This window comes from Oncorhynchus clarkii, chromosome 24 (genome assembly GCF_045791955.1).
Source record: "Oncorhynchus clarkii lewisi isolate Uvic-CL-2024 chromosome 24, UVic_Ocla_1.0, whole genome shotgun sequence".
NCBI lineage: Eukaryota > Metazoa > Chordata > Actinopteri > Salmoniformes > Salmonidae > Oncorhynchus > Oncorhynchus clarkii.
In genome coordinates, this window is record NC_092170.1 from 3068537 (window position 1) to 3082676 (window position 14140).

Sequence of the window (14140 nt, forward strand, 5' to 3'; positions counted from 1 at the left end):
TGTGTAGGACATTATTTTCAGCTGTTCAGAGCACCATATGTAATTCATGAGTAATAGTCTTGAACCTGACCCTTTTCCACTCATGGATATGGTGATGGGTGTTTGAAAAAGATGAGTAATTTATATGTAGAAGCAGTGATTAACATTTAACCTGCAAAGTACTCTATCCAAGGTTATTGAACTAGAATTATGGAATGAATCAGCGTCTTCAAGCTCTATCAATATGATTATTAACAGGATCACACTGACTATAGAACATGATCGATCACCAAATATTGAATGGTGTTTCATAGAATGCATCAACCCTATTTTTAAATGGAAAGTTCAGGATTTTACAACTTGATGTTTCCTCACCCTGAAAGTAGTCTAGAAACTGTCATCTGAATTTCCCCTTTAAGAGAGAAATGGATTCCAAAAGTAATGTAGGGAATGCAATGTCAAGACAGAACAGTTTTTTTTCCACTCAACCAGTTTTTTTTCACTCAACTGTAATGCAGCATAAGCACAGCTGTTAATTGAAAAGTCTTCCCACCACTATGAAGCTGAAACAAATGGTGACTGATCTTCCGTGAAAAGCTGCCTCTGTAGGGGAACATCAGGAATAACTCACATCACATGACAAGTAGTAGACTTGATTTATTTGTTTTGTTCGGTTGCACATACTGGTTTGATGAGTGATGGTTGAACAGATTCTAATATTTCCCCAGTTTCCATTCATGTTGCAGCTTTGAATATAATACATATGATTTTTCTCTGAAATACATATGATTTTTCTCTGAAAAACATTTTAATTGTTTCTCACATCTCAACAGGTGCATCACTGATGTCAAATATCTTATCATCTTATAAATAATAGTAATAATGAATAATAATTTGAGATTTTTTTATAGTGCTTTTCATAACAATGTCAATGATGTCCAATCTCAGCGATGTCCTTTACAGTGAATCCGTATGGATACTCCTGTAGTCGAAAACATTACATTCATAGTCAGTGTTGTTTCATTGGCTTAGGTGCTCTTTCTGTTGCCTTTTCTCTCCATATGAGAAAAGAGCAGGGTTGAGGTATGGAAGGAAGGAGCATAAGACTCACTGACAGCTCACCCACGCTCACTCCCACACACATCTGAGCTCAGCCCAGCCACACAGAGGCACTGAAGGAATCTCTCTCCCCCTCTGATGGGGGAGAGAGAATGGGTCCTGTCACCAGCTGCTGACTGATAAGGCATTAAAGAGACATTCTACTGGTTTTCCATGGCAACACAGCCACAGAAGAGAGCACTAGTTTCTCAACTTGACACAGCTCCACACCACTTCTCCCTGTGTTGCCACAGGTATCCAGAAACCTCCGAACATAGCACTTCAGCAGCAGGGAACTGTAAATTAAGAGTTTGATGGATAGCTTAGTCCAAAACAGTTAAACATCTCTTAGATATGTTGTGTATTTCGCCATGGAAAGATTAACAGCATCCAAATACAGCCATTTGTTAATGAATGTTTTTCAATGTAGAAACATACTGTTCCAGAAATACAATTCTTTAGCTGAAACAGAATGCAATGTCAGTAATTTGTCAATTCATTTGATCTCATTTTGAATGTAAAACAGATTTTTTTAAACAGCTATGTGGTTGTGTTACACAGATATGTAGTCCTTTAAGGGCTGTTGAATGTTGTGGGGGAAAACAATGAGTCTGTGTGTTTGAAACTCTGATTTTTAAAATGTTTTAAATCTTCATCCGGATTGATTCGCTCTCTTAGTTCCCTCACACAGCTTGTCAGTGCAATCACTGTATTCTCCTGGGCAGCAATTAGTGGTGGAAGTGAGTCAAACTCAACAGCAGAGGACACTTGTATGTTCTATTGGTCATCACGGTCATCATCATGTGTACGACCTCACTCTTTAAGGACAGGGCTCGTATTTATAAAGTGTCTCAGAGTAAAGGTGCTGAACTAGGATATGTTCCCTCCTGCCCATATAGTCTTATTCATTATGATCCTAGATCAGCACAGTTATCCAAACTGTCGGTCATTGGGGGTACGATTGAATACAATATGAATTTCACTGATTACTGGATCACTCAGCCCATACTGAAACGGAACGATACTGCATGATGCACACTAGCTCATGAATACTGAAGAGCTACATTTATTCGTAGATTTGAGAAGATTAGTTCTAATTGAGGCTAGCCATATCAGAGCTAGGAATTGGCCTTGCCTACATATACCATTGGGAAAAAGTTATTCCTTGCTGTCATCACAAGAGTCATACACACTGCATCTATAAGGCTGCATGTACAGTCGTGGCCAAAAGTTTTGGTTCAGCGGAAGAAAACCGTTACAATATCAGTCTATCCCTGATGTTTTTCCTGGAGAGAAGTGGCTTCTTTGCTGCCTTTCTTGACACCAGGCCATCCTCTAAAAACCTTCACTTCAATGTGCGTGCAGATGCACTCACACCGTTTCCTTGCAGGTAATCATGGTTGACCAAGGAAGAACAATGATTCCAAGCACCACACTCCTTTTGAAGCTTCCAGTCTGTTATTCGAACTCAATCAGCATGACAGAGTGATCTCCAGCCTTGTCCTCGTCAACACTCACACCTGTGTTAATGAGAGAATCACTGACATGATGTCAGCTGGTCCTTTTGTGGCAATGCTGAAATGCAGTGGAAATGTTTTTTGGTGATTCAGTTCATTTGCATGGCAAAGAGGGACTTTGCAATTAATTGCAATTCATCTGACCACTCATGATAACATTCTGGAGTATATGCAAATTGCCATCATACAAACTGAGGCAGCAGACTGTGAAAATGTATATTTGTGTCATTCTCAAACTTTTTGGCCACGACTGTACACAGGCAACCTAATTCTGATCTTTTTCCACTAAATGGTCTTTTGACCAAACAGATCAGCTCTTTTGCCAATGATTAGACAACAAATCAGAATTAACCTGTTTGTGTAAAAGCAGCCTTTGAAAATGATTCCAAGTCCACACAGTCCGACTTAATAACAGTCTGGTCAACAGAGACTTGCGGTTTGTCTTCTCTCTGATATTGTGACAGTGTGTCTCATACATGAGCAGAAGAGGGCCCCTTATACTCTCTGTTTTATATTTACAGCAAGTGTTTCCCTTGATTTAGGAGCCGTTGGAAGATGAGAGGGTGCTTTGACCCAGGGCACAGAGGGCAGAGCAAGACAGAGTCTGAGTGTGTGTCTCATGCCTCCAGGCTTTGATGGCTTACTACAGAGGAGTTTAAATATGGGGACCACGGGAGAGTTCCCTCCGCCCCCGAAGTGGGCAAAAAAATGTATTGGCCCTCCTCTTGACTGTGGAGAGAAAAATTTACGTTTTAAAATTAATTTCCTGCAATTATACTTATTTTGCCATGGGGCAGAGAGACATTTTTGTAGATTTACAGCAAGTTTTCTGAAGTTCTACTCATTTTGGCACGGGGCGAAGAGAACATTTTGCAATTTTCTAACAAATGTCATGCAATTCTACTCATTTTGCCATGGGGCAGATACTTTTTTTTGCAGTTTTAAAGCTAATTTCCTGCAATTCTATACATTTTGCCATGGGGTGGTGAGACATTTTTTTCAGTTTTAAAGCAAATTTCCTGCAATTCTACACATTTTGCCATGACGTATGCCATGCTAATGATATCTGAGTGAGTGAATAACAAAATCAATGGGGGCCTCCTGTAGGTCAGGGCCCCTGGGCATTCGGTCGGTATTCGGCCATGCAAGTTAAGATAACTAGCTAGATTAACTTAACAATCAAAAACATTTTAGCTGACATGGATAATTGAGTGACTCTTAGTGACTGGAAAAACTCTAGAAAAACTGCTGATGCAAAACCAGATTTCAAACTTACACCTTGTGTATTCTATTATTTTAACTCTCAACATTAAGTCAAATGTTTTATAAAGTAAACGGCCGGAGGCCCTAAGTGTCCGCTTATATCATTTATTCCTCCAATTACGGCCTACCCCAGCCAAACTCTAACGCAGACGACGATGAGCGAATTGTATGCCGCACTACGGGACTCCCAATCGCGGCCGGCTGTGACACAGTCTGGAATCGGACCAAGGTCTGTAGTAACGCTTCCAGCACTGAGATTGTAATGATTACTCAGGGAGAAAAAAGGTGTAGATTCACACGCAGAGTGCGGCAGGTGTTTATTTCGCCTTCGGAGAAGGCAGGAGCCGTGGTCACAGGCAGGCAATGGTCACACACAGGTAGGCAAACAGGCAGGTAAATCAAAACTAGGGCTGAAGGCTATAACTGGTTCTCACAAATGAGCTAGGGAAAGGCTTAGTAGAGTCAAAACTAACAATACCTCACAAAGGCACAAACATAATGAGCTGAACTAAATAAGGATCTGATGAAACCAGGTGAGTAACTAACACAGGTAAAATCAATGAACAAAAATGAAAGTCAGGACTGTGTTCAGGACACAAAGAAACAGGGTTATGTGGCGCTGTGGTTAAGGGCACTGTAAAAAGTAGATCCACTGTAGATTATTTCACATTGAAAATCACAGTAGCAGGGGGTTTAGAAAGGCTCTGTCGTAACCGGCCGCGACCGGGAGGTCCGTGGGGCGACGCACAATTGGCCTAGCGTCGTTTGGGTTAGGGAGGGCTTGGCCGGTAGGGATGTCCTTGTCTCATCGCGCACCAGCGACTCCTGTGGCGGACCGTGCGCAGTGCGCGCTAACTAAGGTTGCCAGGTGCGCGGTGTTTCCTCCGACACATTGGTGCGGCTGGCTTCCGGGTTGGATGCGCGCTGTGTTAAGAAGCAGTGCGGTTTGGTTGGGTTGTGTATCGGAGGACGCATGACTTTCAACCTTCGTCTCTCCCGAGCCCGTACTGGAGTTGTAGCGATGAGACAAGATAGTAGCTACTAAAAACAATTGGATACCACGAAACTGGGGAGAAAAAGGGGTAAAAAGAAAAAAAAAGAAACAGGGTTATGTTCAAGAACACAACGAAACAGAACACAAGATTGACGAAGAAAATAAATACAGAACCTTAAAGAGATGCAGTGCCTTAGATCGCTGCGCCACTCGGGAGCCCCTATAACAATAATAGATGTAATTGTCCATTTTTGTAATCTGCAATGTCAAAGTGGAAGACATTTAAAAATATATATATATATATGAAAAAGAAAACACTAATACATCTTGATTAGATAAGTATGCAACCCCATGTTAGAATCACCTTTGCCAGCGATTACAGCTGTGATTCTTTCTGGGTAAGTCTCTTAGAGCTATCTTCAAGCTCTGTCAAATTGGTTGTTGCTTATTGCTGGACAACCATTTTCAGGTCTTGCAATAGATTTTCAAGCAGATTTCAGTCAAAACTATAACTCGGCCACTCAGGAACATTCACTGTCTTCTTGGTAAGCAACTCCAGTGGAGATTTGGCCTTATTATTGCTGAAAGGGGAATTAATCTCCCAGTGTCTGTCTGGTGGAAAACAGACTGAACCAGTTTTTCCTCAAGGATTTTGCCTGTGCTTAGCTCCATTCCATTTACTTTTTATCCTGAAAAACTCCCCCGTCCTTAACGATTACAAGCATACCCATATTATGCAGCCAACGCCGTGCTCTAAAATGTGAAGAATGCTACTCGGTACTGTGTTGTATTGGATTTGCCCCAAACATAACATTTTGCATTCAGGGCAAAAAGTGAATTGCTTTGCCACACTCTTTGCAGTATTACTTTAGTGCCTTGTTGGAAACAGGATGCATGTTTTGGAATATTTTGATTCCGCACAAGCTTCCTTCTTTTCACTCTGTCAATTAGGTTAGTATAGTGGAGTAACTACAATGCTGTTGAACCAACCTCAGTTTTCTCCTATCACAGCCATTCAACTATGTAACTGTTTTAACCATTGGCCTCATGGTGAAATCCCTGAGTGGTTTCCTTCCTCTCCGGCAACTGAGTTAGGAAGGAAGCCTGCATTTTGTAGTGATTGGGTGTAATGATACACCATCCAAAGGGATATTGCATGTCTGCTTTTCATTCTCTTTTTGCCCATCTACCAATAGGGGCCCTTCTTTGTGAGGCATTGGAAAACCTCCCTGGTCTTTGTTGTTCAATCTGTGTTTGAAATCCACTGCTCGACTGAGGGACCTTACAAATAATTGTATGTGTGGTGTACAGAGATGACGCAGTCATTAAAATAATATGTTAAACACTATTATTGCAGACAGAGTGAGTCCATGCAACTTATTATGTGACTTGTTAATAAAACGTGTACTCCTTACCTTATTTAGGCTTGCCATAATAAAGTGGTTGAATACTTATTGACTCAAGACATTCCATCACTTGATTTTTTATGATTTTAATTCCACTTTGACAATATGGGGTATTATGTGTAGGCCAGTGACAAAACGTTTAAATTTAATCCATTTAAATTCAAGCTGTAACAACAAAATGTGGAAAAAGTCTAGGGGTGTGAATACTTTCAGAAGGCACTGTATAGTGTCAGAGAGAGAACTTACTTTTTACTTGTCTGAACGGCATTGTACATGCTGCAACAAGAAGCTGAATGGCAGGTATTGTTACAATGATAAGATGATCAGAAATATCAAAACATGTTATAACAACATCTATCGTAATGTGTCCTTTATTGTTCATATCTCCAGTGTATTATTTCTGCAATGATCATTTGATTTTCTGTTCTTATTGCACCACCTAGCGGCCACACTGGGAACACATTGCATGTTTGTTTTTTTTGTACTTCCCATACTTCTCTTCCCTCTTACATATGCGGTGTATTAACTAAGAACCAAATGGAAGCAAACAGGCCGTAACAGGGAGGGACTAACCTACATTTGTCCAAAAATAATAACTTGTTTTTAGTTGCAAAACAGTTTGTGTGGACTAATACATAATCAGTGTTGCTCTCATTTAGAGTGTGAGTCTGGAGGGGGGTTGGCAGGGGGTGGGGACAGTAGTTGGGGAGAGGGGTTAGTTGTTTTTTAAGAGCAGTCATTCTGCTTCTATGATTTGGGTCCTTTTATTAAGCCTTTGGTTTATTGAACAATTCTGAGCAGCACTGTAGGAAGGACAATCAAGGTACTGTTACTGAATACCCTTGTTTTCTATTGCACTATATTTTAAAATCTATTGAAACCATATACACATGCTTGAAATATGTGAACTCGTCATTGGTAATAGCAAATTTGACAGCCATACAATTTGCAGTGCAGAAAAGAGCAACAATGAAATGTAGCTATGTTCTTCGGCCACCCACCATAATAAATAAAATAACGGTGCTTATTTATCTATGTCTAAGAAAGCTGAGGATACACACACACACACACACACACTCAGTGCTTTTGTTCATGCTGGGATCCTGAGTGCTGTGGTTAAGAGCAGGCAGGCAGGCAACTGAGCCCAGTTTTGCAGTCTTGTGCATTCTCAAGGACGTGCCTGGAGTGGACAAATCATGCTCATTGGGTGGGAGAGGGACTCAGCGCTTTACCCAAGATGAAGGGGGAGAGGAGGAAGACTTCCTTGAAAGAAGAAACAGCTATTCCTTCACTATTTTCACTCTTCGGCCTACTCCTTTTTTTCCAGGCAGGTAAGTGTATTATTGTATTACGAGAAGAGGCTTTCAAACTTTACGACTTGCTTTTTTTGGGAAACACAATGTGGAAAAGAGCTAGTGGCTGAGTCAGGAAATAAGTTTAAAGTAAGAGTAGTTTGAATGAATAGATATGTGACTATATTGGCAAATATGTTTATCACATAGTAGTCAGGTAATAGTGTAGATATTTGAGATTTACACAGCTTTCTTATTTCAATTCACAGGTTGTTTCACATTTGTTTTGTTATACAGAATTTGGTTGTAACCATTATTCCGTTATGTACTTGATCAATTATTAAAATACTATGTTAAAGTAGGCTAAGTGCTAAACAATATATTTCATTGGCCCAGGCAGTGAGAATTGTTTTGTTCTGGTGTACCCTCTGTGTAGATTAGCTCCAAGCCACAGGTCTATGGAACCATACAGCTGTAGTAAAAGGAACCTGGGTGAGCTGAGCTGTTATTGGAAGTATAGGTTAACAATTATTATATTACGAGAAGAGGCTTTGGGGGTCTTGGAGTTGGAGCCCAAGCAGCAGTGGAGGTGGTGGTGGTGTCTCTGCATTAGGAGCCTGGCTCAGCCTGCTTCTGCTGTGTGGCTGTCTGTTGTGTCATTGTGACCATCCACTATTAGCAGAATCACTGAACCCTTGTGTCTCCTGCTTCTACAATCACAAAGAGCATGTCTCTCCCAGTGGCTTTTTATACCACGGGAGGGAGGAAATCAGGGCAACAATCCTGGCCTTTGTCTGCCTCTCCCGGCAACCTCCTTCAGGCTGAAAATTGTTGCCACGGCGATCGAGCGATGCCATGCAGACACGCTACAGGGAGCAGAGCTGTGGCCGAGGAAGGTCGGTGCCAGACGCTCTCTCTCTCTCTCTCTCTCTCTATTGCCCCAGCATGACATGCAACAGCCCATCCATTAGGTACAGTGCCCATCAGTGGCTCTAGCCTATGGCTACATGTGGTCAAGGATGTGGTGACTTATAGGAAACTCCGCTGTGAGTATAATGGCATTACTGTGTGTGGTTTCCAGGGCAGAACTAGACTCTAAGGGATGATATGCGGGTTCTGTTGTAAGCCATCCTCCTGTATGCTGAAGGGGGATCCATTAATGATCCACAAATCAAAACAGATGAAATACGTTGGGCTTGTTTGGAGAGGTCCTTACCCGTTATTGAATTTTCATTGAATGATTGATTGCGGTAATAATGAGGACGTTTGAGGGCGCTGTTTTCACTTGTAGATTTAACTGGATTTTGAGTAGTCTTGATTTGAAAAGTCTACTTCTGGACTCATTTAGGGATTGGAGTGGAAACTTTAGACCCATATCTGACTTTATTTAATACTGTATATCTGTGAATGGCATATAAAGACAAAATACAAAACATCAGAAAGTTCCAGACTCGTTATTAGGACCTTATACTAGAGTAGATCACTCTGTTTAGAGTAATGAACCACTTACACGTGATCACTATATCCTGCACTGTATAGTCTGCCACAGTGTTCACTGAACATCTTGTGTTGGACTGTGTCCATGCAGTCAGAGTGGCCGGCGTCAACATCACCAGTCAGGCTCATCTGGTCCGAGGCACGTTGGGTGGAGAGGCCCTCCTCTCCGTCAGCTACACCAGCACTAGCTCTGACCAACCGGTCATCAAGTGGCAGCTGAAGAGGGACAAGCAGCAGCCCGTCACCGTAGTCCAGTCCATAGGCACCAGCATCATCGGGAACCTGCGGCCCGAGTACAGGGACCGCATCATGGTGTTTGAAAACGGCACCTTGCTCCTCCACAACCTGCAGCTGTCTGACGAGGGGGCCTACGAAGTGGAGATCTCCATCACAGACGATCCCTTCACTGCGGAGCGCAACATCAACCTCACCGTAGATGGTAGGAAAGTTTCCTCTGTAGCTTATTTGGTAGAGCATGGCGCTTGCAACGCCAGGATAGTGGGTTATAGATTCCCAGGATCACCCATACACACAGTATGTAAAAGATTTAGGCACGCGTGACTGTAAGTCGCTTTGGATAAAAGTTTCTGCTAAATGGCATATTTAGTTTATTTCAATAATTGAGATTGTGTTTACAATACTGCTCAGGCTGACATATCAAATAAACAGTCCAACAACTGACCAACTATTTACCTTAGTGAATTTACATCACATGATGCTATCCCAGACTGAGGTGCAGCTAAAAAGTGTGGCCATACTTTAAACAAAGTATATCTTATATCTTAGTATATCTTATACCTTTATAAGTTATTTCGAAGGCCTACTTTTTAAAGAGTAGGTAGCTTGTTATTTCTTCACAAATAATTTACTGGTATAAGCAAATGCCATACTATATAAACAGTGGATTACTGGTTATGTCTCCTGTAGATCATCTATTTGACATGCTGTTGTGTATTGTCCCCACAGTACCTGTGTCCAGACCCTTCGTCCAAATGATAGCCTCCTCGGTGCTGGAGTTGAGTGAACTCTTCACCTTACACTGTTCCCACGGCGATGGCACCAAGCCCACCTATGGCTGGCTGAAAGGGGGAAAGGTGCTGACCAATGACTCCCGCTTGCTCCTGTCACATGACATGAAGTATCTGACCATCGCCCGGGTGCTGATGTCAGACGATGACTTCTACAGCTGTACAGTGGAGAACCCAATAAGCAGCATGAGGAGTGTGCCCGTCAAACTCACCGTCTACAGTAAGTAGAACCACAGTTGTAGTACTTGCTCCTTAGCAAGCATATTTATATTGATTGCTTCAGCATGTACCTGTCAGAGAAAGGTTGAGATACAAGTTAATTCTGAAGAAATTAAATTGACCGACCGACCGGACCAGACCAGTGAAAAGCAAGTTATTTATGATGTCCAGGAGCTGAGGTCTTGCCCCAGTGGAGCAGACTAATTCTTACTTCATTATTGGCCTTACCAAATGGTACCCTATTCCATTTGTAGTGCACTACTTTTGACCATGATCCAAAGTAGTGCACTATAAAGGGAATATGGTGCCATTTGGGACGTGTGACGAAATATCAGCTAGCCCAGTGAGGGTCCTATATTCTCTCCATACATACAGCCCTGTACAAAGCCTCAAAGCAGCCACTTTCACACACAGACTTGGCTGGCACAGCTAGTGCTGGAAATCCTTAGCTTGGTTCCAGATCTGTTTGTGCTGTCTAGTCCAGTACCAGGCTAGGAGAACCTAGCATTTTAACTCGTTCTGCAACGCTTCCATTTTATTTGAGGTTATTTGGGCCTCCACTAAGTGGAGTGCGTAAAGAGAGCCCTATAGTAGAGAAAGAGGAGAGTGTAGCTCATTTCCAGAGCCTAGAGGTGACATCTTTGTCTAGTCCGAGAGGATTCTTCGCTTGGACAGTGGTGAAGTGCTTGCGGTGTTTGAGAAAGGACTACTCTGTTGACCATAGGATTCCTTCCTTTGCTAGGACGGAGTTCCCTGTATATCATCCTCACCACCGGGGGCATTTTCCTCCTCATCACCCTGGTGACAGTGTGCGCCTGCTGGAAGCCCTCCAGAAAGTAAGAGCTCCACATTGTGCCTCCATCTCCCTATTTGCTTTGATATGTCTCGGGAGCCAGAACTAAGCACTAGGCAAGGAGCAGGCGGCTAGAATCTTAATGCCCTGGCCCTGCTCTCTACTACTCTGCGTCCAATGTTACACTAAGGTTCTGACACTGCTAGTATCGTCTGGTCTGGTATGGATTCTATCGCTCTTGTCTACAATGCAATGATAACGGTGTCTCACTAGCCTGGTGCCAGAGCTGTTTGTGCTGTATAGCCTACTCCTATAGTCATTGTCAATGGTGTGGCTATACAGCACAAACATATCTGCGACCAGGCTAGATTTACACTGTATGGAGTAATTTTAAAAACAATTGGGCTTACATGTTCTTGAAGGAAACAGAAACTGAATGTAAATGGGCACTACACGAGTATACATGCGAAACGCTCATCTCCTATTTGTCTCTGGTTGGGGTTAAGGAAGAAGCGGCGGGCTGCCATGGCAGCCGCGTTGCAGAGATCTCCGGTATATGTAGAGCGGAGTGACGTCAGGCGTGACGTCAGTTGCGAGGGTAAGGGGAGAGAGGGATGTGAGCTTTTGGCAGTCAGGTGCTTTTTGATTGTGTGATTTTCTTTGTTCTCCACGCTAATTATTTAGTTAATTTATTCATTCTTCCTATTTCAGATATTTGAACGCAAACCTTTTTAGATAGACAGATTTCATGGCAAAGTTATAGTCAGTACACATTTTTTTGCAGAGTAGTCCTACACTCAGTTTGTGCAGTTGTTTCACACATTTTTTCATTTGCAGTTGATGTGGTGCCAACAACAATAGCCCATGGAACACCTGGCCGTAGGAGCCCAATGGCTCTTTACGTTCTCAATGAAGATGTAAGTTACAGATTTTTCAATTTACAAAGACTTGATTATTTTAAAGAATGTTGCTAGTTTTCCCTTCATCTTTTCTGCTTAAATCTATTCCTTCATTGTTGTTGTTCCAGGACAGCCTCAAAAGTGAGGACGAGTATTCAGCCAACTCCATCAGCCTCTCAGTCCTCGCCCCGCCCGGTTACCCCAGCCCCCTCCCACTGTCCTCCCACTCACCCGAGGCACCCACCCGGCCTGTCCGAAAATATCCCCATACCCCTGTGCCCTCGCCCCCTACCACCCCACTCAGGCCCCCTGGCCAGCCACCTGTCATGCCCTCAACTCCACCGCCTGGTTCACCTCCACATGTTCAGAGCTCTGGGCATAAACTTCGCCCTCCTGTGGGCATCCCCTCCAATCAACAGACAGAGGAGCCCCCGGCCATCCCAGAGGCCGACGACCAGGATTAATGTCTAAATGACCACCCCCACTCACCTATCACTGCTTCACCTGTAGAATTCATCCACATCTATCCATGGACATGTGTGCATTATCTTGTCTGTTTAGTTGAGTTTTGGTGTAAAGATATTTGTTACACCAGGATCAACTGCACTGATCATGGTTTTCCTATACCCCTGGATACGTTGTTCATTTTCCCCACCAACGTTTAAAAACATGAAACATCGTTTATACTGCACAACGCCGCTGTGAGATTGTTTCAGGTGTGAATCAACTTGGACCAATGGCCTCCATGTAGCCTGACTCTAGATCACTTTGTGCTTTAGCCAACTCCTCTCTGCTGTGATGACGATGATAGTCAGAACACATACAGGTCTGGGACCAGGCTAACCCCCGTGGCTATTCTGATGAACTCATGTAGCATCTCCACACACCTTTCTAGTACAGTATCCACCAATAATTTTTGGGGGGCAAGCAATGTATGGCAGTTGCCACATGGTAAGGAGCAAGGGGAATGTAAGTGGCCACAGTCAATTTACACTGGGATCTGGATATGTTATTACTTGAAAGTTAAGGTAATGATAATGCGTGGAGTGCAATTTGTTTGATTTGCTACTTCCAGTAGAGGTAATGGGGAAGGGGGTCGCAAAGAAACTGCCATCCTAAGCCTTGGACTCATTATGTACATATGTCAATAGTGTATGTAATGTTCTTAGAATTGTTTTGGGGACCTTTTACCTCCAAATACATTTTTTCAAAATAACATTTAATCCTAAAACCGTCTTTCTAGTCCATGTTTCAAAATGAAGTATGCCATTTTATAACCTCAAAAATCAAACAATAAATGCTATGTTGGAAAATACCATAAAATAGTTACTTTTACCCGTTCAACACCATAAAAACTGTTATTTATTTTCAATACTAGCTGCATGCCAGTCTGCAAGTCCTTCATGTGTCCAGTAGGTGATGCCCAAGATCAGTTTTCTGTGTTTTTCCTAAGAAGTGCAACAGCGGAAGGTTTGATTTTATTAGGATCTCTTTCAGCCCACAAAGGGCTATTTTTCCAATTGTCCTTAAGAAATGTAAAAAAAATAACAAAATGTTGAAAAACTACTACATCTAAGAAAAAACAATACACACAAACACAGTTACAAATCCCTAATACATTTTACAAGATACAACCCCCCCACCCACCCACATACCTTCTATAGATGAGATAGCTTTAATCTGTATGCTCTCTCAAATGCATTTAGCTGTAGTATATCTAAGCAGTAGGGAATTTCACACACAGAACACAGTGATTACCGTAGTAACCTATGTTGTTTTTGCCAACTATCACATTCAAATTTGCATTTGATTTCATAGTCTGTAACACAGCCTTGGGCCAGAGTCAAAATTGTTCATGACCGGGATGACGAGGTCTGTGATTATACAGAGGGCCTACCCTACCGGTATATCTCTAATCATAGACCAGCACTCTTGACTGTTACGGGGTGGATACTTCTAATCAAACTGATGAGACCCCTGGGTCAATCACTGGGTTTAAAATGGAGACCTGCACTCCAACACTAAAGGCTACAGAACACTAACTGGTAGATTGAGCTTGAATAGTGGTCTAAAGTGCTTTCAGAGGTTGAGATGAAGGTTGAGGCCCCAGCTGAAAAGACCTACAGGGCCGGCTTCCAGGCATAAGCGACATAAG

The 14140-nt window shown here is 42.5% G+C and overlaps 1 protein-coding gene across 1 annotated transcript; it reads left to right on the top strand.

Moving 5' to 3' along the window:
• Positions 1-7413: 7413 nt before the first annotated feature.
• On the top strand, positions 7414-13001 carry LOC139382823 (hepatic and glial cell adhesion molecule-like). Its single transcript, XM_071127053.1, has 7 exons — positions 7414-7588; positions 9138-9485; positions 10013-10294; positions 11036-11129; positions 11593-11684; positions 11924-12003; positions 12114-13001. Exons 1-7 carry the CDS (start codon positions 7495-7497, stop codon positions 12447-12449), a joined length of 1326 nt encoding a protein of 441 aa, XP_070983154.1. The 5' UTR covers positions 7414-7494; the 3' UTR covers positions 12450-13001.
• The last annotated feature ends 1139 nt before the right edge of the window (positions 13002-14140 follow it).